The sequence below is a fragment of the Ursus americanus genome, chromosome 34 (assembly GCF_024610735.1).
Source record: "Ursus americanus isolate L20-20 chromosome 34, mUrsAme1.1.p, whole genome shotgun sequence".
Classification (NCBI taxonomy): Eukaryota; Metazoa; Chordata; class Mammalia; order Carnivora; family Ursidae; genus Ursus; species Ursus americanus.
Genome location: NC_142160.1, coordinates 22,662,610 through 22,678,314, shown reverse-complemented (window position 1 = coordinate 22,678,314; position 15,705 = coordinate 22,662,610). Strand labels below are relative to the sequence as shown.

At 42.8% G+C, this 15,705-nt stretch overlaps 1 protein-coding gene and 1 long non-coding RNA gene across 4 annotated transcripts in view; one reads left to right on the top strand and one right to left on the bottom strand.

Annotated features, from left to right (window-relative positions):
* FRMD3 (FERM domain containing 3) overlaps positions 1-12,647 on the top strand; it is a 287,242-nt gene extending 274,595 nt beyond the window's left edge. Inside the window, exons 14-15 of one of the 2 annotated variants that reach the window (XM_045780850.2) lie at positions 7,053-7,511; positions 12,423-12,647. In XM_045780850.2, the coding sequence (XP_045636806.1) occupies positions 7,053-7,511; positions 12,423-12,436 (473 nt within the window). In that variant the 3' untranslated portion in view covers positions 12,437-12,647. Of the gene's footprint in view, positions 1-7,052; positions 8,170-12,422 lie in introns of those variants that run through there. The other variant, XM_045780849.2, reaches the window with a different exon arrangement.
* The window catches only part of LOC123781404 (uncharacterized), a 102,068-nt gene that overhangs the window by 26,260 nt on the left and 60,103 nt on the right, over positions 1-15,705 (bottom strand). For both annotated transcript variants that reach the window (XR_006776725.2, XR_006776724.2), the window contains exons 2-3: positions 11,859-11,954; positions 5,804-6,056 (exon numbers count right to left, since the gene is read on the bottom strand). This is a non-coding gene — a long non-coding RNA (uncharacterized LOC123781404). The remainder of the gene's footprint in view (positions 1-5,803; positions 6,057-11,858; positions 11,955-15,705) is intronic.

The following is a 15,705-nucleotide window of genomic DNA, read 5'->3' as shown; positions in this document are numbered from 1 at the left end:
GTCCTGGGCTTTCATTTGTCAGGAGTTTTTTGATCGATTCCATTTCATTACTTGTAACTGGTCTGTTCAGATTTTCTACTTCTGATTCATATTTGGAAGATTGTATGTTTCTAGGAAATTATCCATTTCTCCTATATTGTCTAATTTGTGGGCATATAATCTTTGTGGTTGTGTCTTACAATCCATTGTATTACTGTGGTGTCAGTTGTTACTTCTCATCTTTCATTTCTGAGTTTTATTTGGTTCCTGTCTTTTTTCTTAGTGAGTCTGGCTAAAAGTTTATCAATTTTATCTTTTTGAAGTACCAGCTCTTGGTTTGACTTTTTTTTCCATTGTGTTTGTTGTTGTTTTGTCTTTATTTCACTTATGTGTGCTCTTTATTATTTCATTCCTTCAACTAACTTTGGAATTTGTTCTTTTCCTAATTCCTTTAGGAATGAGGTTAGTTTGTTTGAGGTTTTTCTTGTTCCTTAAGGTAGGCCTGTATTGCTATAAACTTCCCTCTTCCAGTGGCTTTTGCTGTGTCCCAAAGGTTTTGACCTTTATTCTCATTTTAATTTGTCTCCACGTGTTTTTAAATTTCCTCTGATTTCTTCACAGACCCATTTGTTTAGTAGCATGTTGATCAGCCTCCACATGTTTTTTTTTTTTTTCCAGTTTTTTCCTTGTGATTAGTTTCATACCTCTGTGGTTAGAAAAAAAAATGCATGATGATTTCAATCTTCTTAAATTTATTGAGACTTGTTTGGTGGCTTAACATGTGATCTATTTTATATAATATCCCATGTGTTCTTGAAAGAAATGTGTATTTGTTCTGTATGTATCTGTTTAGACCAGATTAACTTACATGCTGTTCAAGGATATAGTTTCCTTCTTGATATTCTGCTTGGATGATATATTCATTGGTGTAAATGTGGTATCGAAGTTCTGTACTATCATTTTATTATTATCAGTGTCTCCCTTTTTGTCTGTTCATCTTTGTTTTATATATTAGGTGTTCCAACATTGGTTGTACATATATTTACAATTGCTATATCCTCTTGGTGGATTGATCCCTTTATCATTTGTAATGTCCTTCTATGTCTCATTACAGTCTTTGTCTGATAAGAGTATTGCTACCCTGGTCCTTTTTTTTTTTTTTTAACTTCCATTTACATGGAATTTTTTTCCACATCCTTTCACTTTCAGTCTGTAGGTATCTTTAGGTCTGAAGTGTGTCTCTTGTAGGCAGCATATAAATGGGTTGGGTTTCTTTTGTTCTTCCATCCTACCACCCTATGTCTTTTGATTGGAGCATTTTGACCATTTACATTTAAAGTAATTACTGACAGTATATACCTATTGACATTTTGTTAGTTGCTTTTTGGTTTTTGTAGTTCTCCCTTTTTTCTCTGTTCTCTATTGATGACTTTCTTTAGTTTTATTCTTTTGATACTTTCTTATTTTTTTGTGTATCTATATCAGGTTTTTTATTTGTGGTTACCATTAGGCTCATATAAAACATCCTATGTATATAGCAGTCTATATTATGTTGATGGTCGCTTAAGTTTGAACATAGTCTAAAAGAACTACATTTTTTACTACCCTCTCTACTTTTTATGTATACATTGTCATATGTTACATAGTTTTGCGAGTCCCCTTTTAAGATATTTTACATCTTCTGTCTTTTAACTTTTTTTTTTTTTAAGGTTCTTAAGTGTTTGTTCTACTTCCTTTACTGGATTTTTGCTTTTAGTTAGAAAATTGTTTTCTTTCAATTCCAATTAAAGCCCTTTAACATTTCTTGTAAGGCCAGTTTAGTGGTGATGACCTCCTTTAACTTTTGTTTCTGAGAACCTTTTTATTTTTCCTTCGATTCTGTTTGTTTTTGTTTTTGTTTTTTTAATTTTAGAAAGAGTGAGTAAGGGGAGGGACAGAGTGTGGAGCCTGATGCGGGCTCGATCCCACAACCCTGAGCTCATGACCTGAGCTGAAACCAAGAGTCAGCTGCTTAACTGACTGCACCACCCAGATGCCCCACATTTTTCCTTCAATTCTGAATGATAGCCTTGCCAGGTAGAGTATTCTTGGTTGTAAGTTTTTTCCTTTTGGCACTTTGCGGGCCAGGAGGGAGTGGCATGATATCATCAGAGTTTCTGCTGAAAAATCAGCTGATGGCCTTATGGGGTTTCCCTTGTACTAGTTGTAACTAGTCGTTTCTCTCTTGGGTTTTAAAATTCTGCCTTTATCATTAAACTTTGACGTTTTAATTATTTTGTGTTTTTGTACGGACCTCCTTGGAGTTCATCTTGTTTGGAACGTTCTCTGCTTCCTGAACCTGGATATCGGTTTCCCTCCACAGGTTAGGGACATTTTCAGCTCTTATTTTTTCAAATAAGTTTTCTGCCTCTTCTCTCTTTTCTTACTGGGACCCTTATAAAGCTAATGTATGTTTGCTTGATGTTGACCAAAAGATCCCATCACCTGTCTTCACTTCTACAAATTTTTTCTTTTCACTGTTCAGGTTAGGTGCTTTCTAATCCTCTGTCTTCCAGATCACCGATGGGTTCATTCTCCTGCATCTACTAGTTTGTTGTATTTTTCTTTTCGGTTATTGTATTCTTCAACTCTGATTGGTCCTTTTTTTATATTTTTCGTTTCTTTGGGTAAGTTCTGCATTCGCTGACTCTTTTTCTCCAGGCCAGTGAGCGTCTTTATGATCATTACTTGAAACTCATCGGGTGGATTACTTATCGCCATTTCACGGAGTTCTTTTTCTGTGGTTTTTGTCTTATTCCATTTGGAGCCTATTCCTGTGTCTCCTTATTTTGACTTTGTGTTTGTTTCCATGAATTAGGTGGAACAACTACTTCTTCCAAACGCAAAGGAATGGACATGTATGGTCATCCTGTGTAAACTGTGTGTTCCTAGTTCCTTTGGCTGGCTCAAGCTGTGCCTGGTGTGGGCTGGGGTTCCAGGGTGCTCTCTGCTGAGGGCACCTTGAAAGAATAGCTGAAGCTGAAGTTCTGGGGTGCTCCCTGGTGGGTGGCTGGAACCGAGGCAGGTACTAGCTGGGTGTTCCCAGGGTGCTTTGTGCAGGGAGTGCCCTGGGTAGGGGGTGGTTCTGGGAAGCAGATGTGAGTCAGGGTGCCCTAGCAAGTCATCTGGAGCCGACGTGTTATAGGCCTGAAGTGTTCCAGGGTACTGTATGTGATACCTTGGTGAGACAGCTGGGGCTACAGTGAGCACGGATTAGGCACATCTCGGGGTGTGCTGTGCTGGGGCCACTTTGGTTGGACAGTTGGGGGTAGTGTAGGCTAGGGTCCCAGGATTCACTGAGGCAGTAAGCTAGGGCTCCCAGCCCCTGCTCCTATCCATGCTATCAAGATGGAGGGAGATTGTAAACTATGGTGGTCACCAGCTCCTCTGACCTGAAGAGAGTTCCAGCAGCTCTCCTGACATTAGGCAGATTTCTAGGGCTGGATCCCTTACATCCTTGCTGTTCTTTTAAACCACAGCTCTTTTTGTGTGCCCCAGGGCATCCAGGACTGGTCTGGGCTAGGTGCCCAGGGCTCACTGGGGTGGCAGGCTCGCTATTTTATCCAGACCCTGCTCCCTCCAGTGCTATCAAGGTGGAGGGAGAATGTAAACCATGGCGCTTGCCAGTCCTTCTGACCCAAAGAGAGTTCCAGCAGTTCTGCTGCCATCTGGCAGAGTTCTAGGGCTTAATCTTTTATAGTCTAGTTGCTCTTTTAACCACAGGTTGTTTTCTGTGCTCCAGAGCAATGAATCTATGCATCGTCCCTCAGTACTACCCCTTCCCTATGCAGTCTGTAGCATGAGGGGTAGGGGTTTCCTTCATTACAGTGTCTCCACCTCTCTTGCCCTTCTGTGCTCTGTCATGTTGTGCAAAAGCTGCTCATTCAGCTCACAGTTCCTCAGGAGGAACTGCTCTGTAACTAGCTGTAGATTTGGTGTATATGTGGGAGAAGTAAGTTCAGGGTCTCCCTTTATTGCTGTCTTAGACCAGAAGCCCAGCCATTGTTGCTTTAAGTATACTTTTATCCTTTTCTCTCTTCCTTCTTGAATTTCCATAATGCTGATAGTTTCTTTCATTGGGTTCTGTAGGTTGCGATCTCATCTTTTTCATTTTTTCTGACTGGATAATTTGTCCAATCATCACGGTTTTTGATTTTTTCTTCTGCGTAGTCGAGTGTGCTTTTGAATTCTTCAGTTCAGTTATTGTATTTTCCAGCTCTAGGATTTTTTTTTTTTTGATGGTTTCTGTTTCTTTGTTGAACTTCTCATTTTCATTTTCCTAATTTTGTTTAGCCACCTATGTGTTCTTTGACAGCTCACAGATCTCTATTTCCTTAGGGTTAGTAATTAGTGCCTTAATTAGTTTGCCTTGGTGTGGTCATACTTACCTGACTTATTGTGATGACTGATCACCAGTTAGCTACTTTGGTATCTGCAAGTGGTAAGTGATCTCCTCTCCCAGACTTTACAGGTTCATTTTGACAGACAGAATTCTTCATTTTGACAGACAGAATTCTTCATTTTGACAGACAGAATTCTTCAACAGCTCAGTTTGGGTTTCTGAACGTGTCTACTGGTAACATCCTGGGGCAGGTGGGCCTACTGTTAGGGGCTATTTTGGGGCATGGCAAGTGTTTAAGCTCTGAGGTCATGGGTGGGTGGGTGTGCCACTGACTGAGAACAGCTGGGTAGGATGGCTGGCTTGGTTCCCTAAGTAAGGCTGTAAGATGGACACCAAGTTGCCTGGATTCTCTGGGTAGTCTTTCTTACTAGATGGTCACAACTGGGTCTTATACTCAGCAGTTAAAGTGGGGCTATGAATTATCTTCCCTGCCCTGCCAGGGCAGCAAGACAGGACCCAGGGCCTGCATAGTTTGTTGTCTGGGGACCTGAAGCAAGAGTACGCACTGGATATCCTGGGCAGGTGAGGCTACCAGTTTTGCTCTGCAGACAAGGAAAGCCACAGGGTTTGCTCTTTGTGAGCAGGGCTGTTGGATGGGCTATGCAATTTCTGATGCGTTCTGGTGAGGTGCCTTGGTCAGAGAGGCTGAGCGCTCTTCAGCAATGAGTGGGGCTATGAATTAGTTTTCTTGCCTGGACACAGCAGGAGAGGCAGGTCAGAGGCCAGTAAGGCTCTTTGTTGTCCTTACCCGAGCTGACTCATGCAACAGTTTTTCTGGCTGAAGACGACGCCTTGCTTTGCTCTGAGGGCAATCAGCTCTCCCCACCTACCCCTCAGCCTGAATGTTGCCAAGTCTTATGTAGTTTACAGGTGTTCTCACCAGGCCTTCCTGTCACGTGGGTCTGGGGACTACTCTCCACAGCCTCGAGCTGTGACTCAACCCTTTTGCCTGGGAGGGCCCCGTTCAGGCAACTTTTAATTTTCCCCATCAGGCTTTCTTGTTGAGAGGGGCCAAGAGCCAGGCTCTACTGAGTGTGGGGTTATGACCCAGTTTTTCTGCCTGGAGATGGGGCAGACCAGGCTTCAGGGCTGATAAAACTCATCTGAGGACCCAAATCATACCTGAACCCTGCTGCAGTCCCAGGGATCGGACTGTACCCCTGACTCGGTTCTGCAAATGAACCGAGCCACTGCGTGGGATTACTACTTGGGCACCGCAGGTATGCACTAGGTCTGCCCAGATCCAAGTGTTGCTTGTGGGAAGGCCCCTCCCTGCTTCTCTGTCCCAATCATATTCCCAGTTTTTGAGCCCCGCAGATTCCCCTGTAATCTCTCTGGGGCAAAACCAGCTCCCTTGAAGCAACCCACAATCCTGGATCTCACCTTCAGGCTCTCAGAAGACGTCCCAGCATGGGGCCAGTCACGGGCCAGGGAAGAGGCACTATGGGCAGCATGTAGCCATGCCCCTTCCCTTGTAGTGTGGTCTGTTTTAGCCTCACTCCCACGTTCAGGGATTGTCTTCTTGGTGTCTTGTCCAGGAATAGTTGTTTGCTCCCCCTCACAAGAACAACAGCTAAGTCCAGTATGGCCTGTGTTGGCAACTTGGTGATATCACTTCTTGCACGTCTTAGGAATCCTGAAATGTAGTAGAACAAAGCTGGTTTTTCGTTACTTAATGCCCCTGGCTACCACTTTATCACATTGTAGATCCGCCCTGAGGAACATGGCTTTGATACAGCCAGACCTTTATTTCCCACTAAGAACCCAAGACTCCAAATGAGGAGAGCTGGCCTTAGACAACTCCACTAGCCATCTGTTAACATGTAGAGCTGAGAAAACCCCCTCCGACCAAGCAATTTTCCTTTCAGATACCTTTTTGTGGCAAATGAACTCAAAAAGAGGGTAAAAAAGCTTTTATATGTAAAGATGTCTCCTAGCATCTTTGTTTGCAGTTGTAAAAAAAAAAAAACAAAAAACAAAAAAAAAAACACCTAAATGTTTGCCAGTAGGCAGCTTGTTAGATTAGTAGAGAATTTGGCAACCATTGTAAATACTATGGGAGTTCATTTCAACATGGAGAATGTCTAAGTTTAAATGTTAAATGAAGGGAGCTCGTGCATGTTTATACTTACATGATTGCAGTTATATAAAACTAGAAACCACTAACTTGTGCCTGGAACGAAGACTAGAATACATAAAAATTAGACTATCATTGAATAGTAGATTCTATCATTGAATAGTAGATTCTATAATTTGTCATCTAATGAAATATTATAGTAAATGTTGACTTCTAAAAGACACCACTCAAAATTATAATAGTGGTTTATTGTCCTCTTATTCTTGCAGACCTAACCAAAGTTGGAGGTTTGCAGACCCTAATTATACACATAAATACTGTAAATATTGCCAACTATTTGAGATGGATTGCTTATTTTGGGTTTAGCATGCTAACCTTCGGGTCTTTTACTAAAATGGCCTTGTTAAAAGTCAGGATTCTGCAAAATAATTTCATAGATTCCTTGAATTCCATTTTTTTTCTTTTTTGTTAGTTGCCATTTATAGATCTCTGTGGGGGGGAGGGAGGGAACCAACCTGAAATATAAAATTAAGGGAAAAAAATGTCTCTTTACAGGTGTTCCATTACCCAAAGAAGACATTTCTGCCCCTCTGATCTCTAGCTCACCAGTGAAGGAAGCCCGGGAGTACGAAAACCCCCCAAGTGAAGAGGAAGAGAAAATCAAAGAAGAGCCCCTGACCATCTCCGAACTGGCATACAACCCAAGTGCCAGCCTGCTCCCCACCCCTGTGGATGACGATGAGATTGACATGCTCTTTGACTGTCCATCGAGGCTGGAGTTGGAAAGAGAAGACACAGATTCGTTTGAGGAGCTGGAAGCAGATGAACATGCCTTTTTGATGGCGGAAGAAGAAGAGCTGAAGGAGGCTCGCCAAGCTTTGTCGTGGAGCTATGACATTCTGAGCGGCCATATTCGGGTGAACCCACTGGTCAAGAGTTTTTCCAGGCTCCTGGTGGTGGGCCTGGGGCTGCTGCTCTTTGTATTCCCCCTGCTCCTCCTCCTTTTGGAGTCAGGTATTGATCTCTCCTTCTTATGTGAAATCCGCCAGACGCCAGAGTTTGAGCAGTTTCACTATGACTACTACTGTCCTCTAAAGGAGTGGGTGGCTGGCAAAGTAAACCTCATTCTCTACATGCTGGGTTGCTCATAAAGTTCGTATCGCATATGACTAAGGGCTATATTCAATACTAGTGATTTGCTTTTTGTTTTTGTTTTTTTCAGCAAATGCCTGGTTCTGAATGGTCACAGGGCCATGGACAGGTATTCCTTACTGACTACTGAAAACTTTAAGTTAGCTTTCTGTAATTCACGGCAATTAAGTTCAAGTCAGATACAGTTATTTTAGTTACAGGTCAGGAAGATGGCCTTTAAATAACCAAAAATGTGTTTATTTTTTATTATATGACAGACATACTCTTTATCTATTATATTATAATACATTGAGCTGAATTAGATTTCCCCTTTTTTTATAGTTAGCACCATTATAAGGTTCAGAATTTTAGGAACAACCCAAGAGAACATTTTTGAATATAATCCTTAGTGAAGACAATGTCCTCTAACCAATGCCTATACAACTAAATTTATGCTGGGCTTTTGTTTTCTGTTTTTTTTAAAAATATTTTTATGTGTTCAAAATATTTTGGTAAATTTTTAGCAAAAAAAAAAAAAGAAGCCTCCTGGAGTTATTTAAGTGTACAGATCATAAGACTAATGCACAAGGGGTATGTCAGGAATTTTCTAATGTTTTGGCACTGGGTGGTTTTTTACAATACTTTTGGCTGAACCAATTGCATAATTTGTTGTTACCTGCGTATGAGATAGATAGAAAATAGGTAGAAAGACACTGTAGTAAGTAAGCTCTTGAAATGGATGATGGAACTGGAGGATGGAGGAACTGAGAAGACTCAAGTGGACACAGGGTGGTCCATTTTTTCAAAGTATTTGGACAAGATGACTTATTACCTTCATTTGCATTCTGTCCACGTATTTTGGGTGGGGAAGCAGAATGTCTTTAAAAGAAGGTGAAACTTCAAAAGAAAAAAGTTTAAAGTGATGCTAGTTAATTGCATATTATTGTACATTAACCCAAGAGTAGAAACAGATGGGAATTGGGCAAGTAGCAAAACAGTTCTGGGGAGGCTGCTACCCCAGGAGTGGTAGGCAAACCATCTTTTATGAAAGTGGTGGTGATGCATGGTATCGGCTGGTGTAAAGAATGTGCACTTGCTGTCCGCGTTGAATATGTTTAAGTGGGTCTAAATAAAAGTGGAGAAACCTTAAGGCATATTTTTTGGGTCCCTCATGCCATTCATTGTGACTCAGTGGAAGAAACTTCAAAAGAAGTGTGAGAGAGAAAGAGAGGATATGAAAAGAATGGCGGTTGGCTTTTTGATAAATGCTAATGATCTTCCTTGGTGGTGGCCATTATCCTCTTTTCCTTAAGATCGTCACTCGTTCCTAATTGGGGCTTCCATTAAGAAAGTGGAAGGGACTCATCAGAGGATCTAGCATTTCAGCTTGGGTGAAATAGTAAAAGGACTTCCTAACCAGAGAGCAGAGGGAACAAATGTTCTAGTACCTTCCTTCATACCATAAGATCCAAAATAGAAAGAAAGGCTCTGATGCTTCCCCAGGCGGAGTACTTACCAATGCTGTGGTATAATTGAGGAAGAACAGAGTATGGAGCTCAGGGCATAGTGCATTCGGATTTCTCCAGGGATCGAGAATATTCTATTGCCTTCATTCACAAAGAGATCGGGTGCCCGTATTCTCTAACTGCAATAGACGCTCCGACTCTGGCATTAGCATCATTTCTAAATTGGCCATTCATGGAGCTCTGAGTGCTCTATTCAAGTTTGAAAATAAGTTTTAAAAGTTCGCTTTAAGGGGCGTCTGGGTGGCACAGCATCTGCCTTCAGCTCAGGGCGTGATCCCGGCGTTCTGGGATCGAGCCCCGCATCAGGCTCCTCCGCTAGGAGCCTGCTTCTTCCTCTCCCACTCCCCTTGCCTGTGTTCCCTCTCTCGCTGTCGAATAAATAAATAAAATCTTAAAAAAAAAAGTTAGCTTTAAAAGGCTTCAGTTGCACAAACTATAATACACATTTGCTATGAAGTTTGTAAGGTGTCTCTCCCATGTGCTTTCAGTGATTTATTTTGCTTTTTATTGAAGAATATTTAATACCTGAAATTTGATACCAACATAGAATATATTTTCTGTAGTTTATTTTGGAAGTTTTCAAATGGCCAGCTTTGAAATTGAGGAGTTTTACCCCTTTGTTATGACTTCCAAGGCATAGTTTCTGACTAAAGGGTACCCCAGTGTAGTCTGCACAAACTTAGTCCCCCTTGTAATCACGCTTCATAGCTTTGCCTTTGACGTTCTAACCATAACGAACCTAGCCCCTGCCCTTCTAAAGTAATATTAAATATTTTAATTATGGAAGTAATATATTGCCCATCATAAAATACTGAAATACTGACAGGATAAACACCACACAGAAGCCAACCATGCAGATTTACATCAGGGAGTCATCCATATATTTTAACATTGCCAGCTAACATCTCTTTTAGGCAAAAATGTCCTTACTGAATAGAAATGATTTTAAGCGAAGGAGTTAACAGAATAGGGTCTGCTGATTTTAAGCAATAGCCACCAAACCTAAAACTGGGATCCTGAAATGCCATTTTGTCAGAATAGAATCAGCGTCTTAGAAATATCCACTTCAGTTCTGTTAAGAGTCGCCAGCTGCCCGAATCAAATGAGAAAAGTGCTTCCAAAGATGGAGAGTATATAATATAGTGAGATACAGAATTCAAAGCAAGTGTGTGAGTATATGTATATTCCATATTCTTGGTATAGGTGTGTTTAGATATGAATCTGTATATATGTGTGTATTTGCATACACACAACTGATATGCCCTTCATACAGAGTTCTGTTTATTTTTCCGCAATTGAGGAGTTTGTGACATGCTATTGTTCCTTTTTCCTCTCAGATATCATGGGGTAAAACCCAGTCTCAAAGGTTTCAATTTTCCATGAAAACAACTGTGTGTACATTTGTGGTTTTATATACACACATATATGGCAAATACATATACACACACAATCTTGTCTTTAGTGCTAATGCAAGTTGGATCATGAAAAAAAATGTAGGTAAAGTATCGTGTATTTCTGTCTGTGCTTGGAACATACTGTAAAATGTTAATGTATTTGGAATATATTTTGTGGTTTGTCTAATATTTATAAAGACAACTCGGGGAAGAATTCAAAAGGTGATTTCACTGAAATACTAGAGATATGGGGGCCATGTTACCTGTGATTGGAGCCTTATCTTTGTATAGTAAAATCTGCATTTCTATGTCAACATCCAGATTGTTTTATATGTTAATATGGTGGCAGGAATCCCTAATAAAAATACTCTGGGGAAAAATGTTTCTGCAATCATTTAGTTTTATTCAAAGTAAAGTTGCATAAATAGCCTGCTGGAACTACAGAAAGGTGCCATATAGGACTGTGAATGAGGTCACCCTTGAATGGTGATAGTATGAAAAAAAAAAAAAAAAAATCACAGGTAATGGATGGGGTTAAGCCCTTGCAGAAATCACTCAGACTAAACTCAGGAGTATTGAGTGTTCTGAAAATGGACCCAAACATAAAAGACAGCTATAGCATTAAGATAACTAGAGAAATAGCAAAGCATGGGAAAAAATAGATGAGACATGTTCTTCATTATAGATAGGAGGAAGGCTTTCAGGATGTCAGGTTAGTAGGTCATCAGGTCTGGCAGAAAAGGGTGCTTTCCTGTGCCAGAGAGAGCTCCCTCCGACTCCACTCTCCACGCTTGCCATGAAACCTCAACCTGTTCATGGACCCTAGTAGAACCTTTTTCTTCTACTCTTGCCCTTCCCTCCAAACAGCATGGCCTGAAAGGCCCGCTGCTTTGGTTTGTCGCAAAGCTAACCATTCCATCCCTGACGGCTAACTCAGAAGGTGTTACTGTGAAGGAAGCCAAAGGGGCTGTCTGTACGGCGGGAATGCCATGGGTGTCGAGCCAAATTGCACCGCAGCTGTGGTGGCCTCTTGAGTCTGTCAATCTCTGTTTTACTGAGCTTTAATTGACATAAAATTGTATTCGTTTTAGGTGTACAACATGGTTAGATATATGTATATGTTGTGAAATGATCGCACAGGACGTTTAGTCAATATCCATCACCTCGAGGATCACAAAATTTTTTCTTGTGATGAGAACTTGTAAGACCTACTTTCTTAGCGACCTTCAGTACAATACGGAATTGTTAACTAGAGCCCCCATGTTGTACTATTACATCTCCAGCCAAAACTTATAACCGGAAGTTTGTACCTTTTCATCACCTTCATCCATGGCCCCATCTCGGCGGTAGGGAGTGGCGGAGGGAGGTCTGTCAGGTTCTTACTCAGCGGCCGTCAGAGGTCCAGGCTGTAGAGTGCAGGCAAGGAAAAGAATTCTGTGGTCATTACTCAGGCATGAGGTGACTTAGGGACCCGTGGTCCCAGCTCCAGCAGCTGTAGCTAGCGCCTTTGTTTGGCTTAGTGTCTGCAGACTGGAAGGTTCTCACCAAGTGACCCTTGACTACTTATTCCTTGAGCAGTCCAGGCTCCAGCCCCAACCTCACCTCTTGGGAGAACGCTTTTCCTCATTCCTCCATTCCTTTGCTTAGCCAAATAGGGAAGAGCTCTCCTAACCACACCCCAGCCTGGCAGGAAAGTACTGGGGAGAAGCTTTCACCTCTGGGCTGACCTTGGGATGGTTGTGGTTGATGAATTTGAGACTCTTTGGGCCATCTTTCTCTACTGGGTGGAGATAATGTACTAAAGGTCCCTGCTTACTTGTCCTCCTGCTTCTTCTCTCTCTCTCTTTCTCTTGGACCTGCTTTTGGGCTTCCAGTCTACATGCAGTAAACAGACCCAGCAGGACCTGCCCGTGGTGGGCCCAGCCAGGACTCGGCTCTCCACCTTCCAGCCTCGGTCTGTGACGGGGTGGGTAAGTTTGGCGAGCCCCGCCCAGTGGGCTCAGCTGTCGTCACTTCAGAGAGGACAGAAGAAGCTCTCACTTGGGTCTCAGATCCCAGCTGTGTTCTCTAATCCATTAATAAAACTGATTTTAATCCTCTCCTGGCCCTTGGTGTCTATTGTCTACTGGGAACTGAGGTGGTGGCCGGGGGCAAGATTCACACTAAGTACGCTCCAGAATATTTAGGATCTCTGCAACCCCCAGTGTTGCCAGCAAGGAGGAGAGGAGAAGAAGACTGCCTCTGGCTGAACCTCAGGCATCAGGGGATGTCTACTACCGCCACTGGCCCTGATCGGCCTTGCAAGTGGGTGCGGGAACTTGCGACTTAATATTAGGGAAGAACAAGGGGTGAGTTGGAACCACACATCGCTATTCTTCCTCTATGGCTGATGCTTACCCCAAATATCTCCTTGGAAAGAGACCCAAGGCCACTTCTCTGGTTGTAAAGGAAAACTCTTCGTAGGACAAAGGTTATACCTTCTGTGGGTACCAAGTACTGAAACATGTCTTGCGAATTACAGCAGCTCCCCCAGCTAACACTGGTCACCGTAAAACTCCTCATCCACAAGAATAATGACCATGAAAATTGGCTTTCTGAGACCACTCTTGCTTGGCAGGCTTATCATAATAAGTTAAAAATTCAGTGTTTTGGTTTAAGCATCAATCTCCTGTAATTCCCTTGGTGAGAATCAGCTTCCTCCCATCCTGGCTCAGCCCAAGTGTCCTGACAGCCCTGACCTGCTGGTTCTGCCAAGTTGCAAACCACACCTTGAACATGGTGGCCGCATAAACACGCTGCTTCCTGGTCACAGGGTTCCTGTGTAATTTACTGCCCAAACCAGAACTCCTCTGAGAGTGAAAGGGGGTGTTTTTAACGATTATGTCACAACACCAGGTATGAGCTAGGACTACTCCAGACACTCTTCCTGTAAGGCTTGGCTCAGTCGGCCAGGTGCCCTCTTCCAACAACTGCTCCAACTTCTTTCTCTAAAATATCGATGAAGTAAAATAGGGAAGGATTATTGCCTGATACTCATATTCTCCTCCTTGCCATAAAAAATCAGATTGAAATTTACCAAAGTTTGTCCTATCATGTGATTTGGTATAAGACTATAAATTACACAGAAAACCATTTTAAACGAGGCTTGCACTGAATATTTAATGCTACACACTTGACTTATTCACCATGTATAACGTGGAATTTCTTGTTAAAGGGAGGCAGGTGGCTTAGAATGATCTCAATGCTCCTTTTACCTCCACAGCCCTGAATTCGACATTTCTAGCTGCACATACAGAACACTGATCATCAGTTTAACCGTGAGCGACTGCTCACACCAAGTACACGCGAGCCAACTTGATCATTTGTACTGAGAAATGTCGGCCAGCTTGGCACCTGTTTGACACTAATGTTCCATGTGCGCTCTTCCCAGAACATAAGCTGCAATGTGAACCGAACATTATAGGCACAAGGAATCACAGCGGGAAAGTGGCCTTTCAAGGCAGTCCGCCTCAACAGACCAGGCGTTCCCGCGCACATGCCTACCTTAGATGGCCTGGGGACACCTTGTACACATTTTACTGCAAGTCTCCCATTCTGTGAATTTCTTGTGCCAGAGACTGGCAGCTGAACACCAAAACCATTTCCTCTTCATCTTGTGCGCAGACCACACTTCCCAGCCCTTGTGAACTTAGGTAGGCTGTATTCCTGAGTTCTGGCCAGTGGAATTTGGATAGGAAGTGATCTGTATCACTTCCAAGCCCTACACTTCCAAGGTGTAGGCCTCCCTTTTGCCACTGGCTGTTAGCACCTGCAGCGACCTTGAGGCCAGTAGTTGAGGTTATTAGAGCTGCCAACAACTTGGATGCCTGAATGACTGAGCACAGAGCACCTCCCACTTCACCATAAACCGAACCCTTCTTGGAGCACTTGAGCGACAAAGTCCCGACTGGGCAACTTCCAAATCTCTTGCTGCTACCACTCCTCCTCCGATTCAAGCTGGCTGTCTCACCCAGTGGAGGAGAGTACAGCTGAAAGCAGGTGTAGGGACTGCCCATAACCACTCTACAGAGGGGAGGAGGTGCCCTCCTGTACTTAGGAGCGCCAAATCTGGGCGGGGCCCTACTTTTGGTGCTAATGTGTCTTGTCACTCTTGCTTTCAGAAGCTAATTGGAATTGCCCATTAGGACCCAAGGTAGCTACCCCCCCCCCAAAGGCAAAATCACTCCTGGTTGAGAGCTACTGGGTGCAGGAGTCATTTCATGGGCATGTGACCTGTGAACTCGTATAGGGCCCTGCTCTCAAAGGTTTGGTTTACTGCTCCGCAATCACCATCTTGAAATTCTACATAATTTTATCTTTGAAGTTGTGTTTTGTAAGTTTGTCCAATGGGACAATGAAATGTAAGATCGGTCAGGCAACAGTGGGCACTGCCCACTGGTGCAGTTGGCCTGGATACCAAGAACGCACACATACACACAGGGGGCGATCTAAGGTCCCAGGAGTCCCTGAGGGGACTTCCTGCACCAGAACCTGAGCCCAGAGGAAGGGTGAAGAGGCAGCTGCCAGTAGAAACCAGCCCTGGAAAAAGGAGGTATTCCACTACGGGTGGCCCCAGAGCCCGTGGTGGGAGGCCAGCTTGCCCATCAATCCCTGGAACCCATCCTGAAGCATTTGCATGGATATCAACTCTGGCCTGAGCCCTGGGACAGTATCCGCCACCACTTAGGCAGTAAACTCTGATAGTAACTTATCACAACATCAAAGTGTGCACATAGGTATTACAATAAACTATACCAGAGAGTCAGTAGACTTCTTCAAAGAGCTTAGCATTTCTGGTTTGAAAACCACTGCAATATTGCAAAACAAATATCCACAGGCCTAGAAATAGAAATTAAAGGTAAAGAGCCTCACATTCCACAGAAACTACCCCCGCCCCTGCTATTTTCATATAGAAACTTCCATGGGCCAATTATTAACAAATAGACAATTATAAAATAGTTTTCCCTTGTGATTGAAGATATAGCATTAGAATTCATAAGCAGGCATTTTAAATTATATATAAATCACAAAACCAACTTTCGGCTTCTTGTACAACCTCTCCAAGTTACAGGAAAGACCAGAAGAAATATTAAAATGCCATTATGTAGAGTAACATTT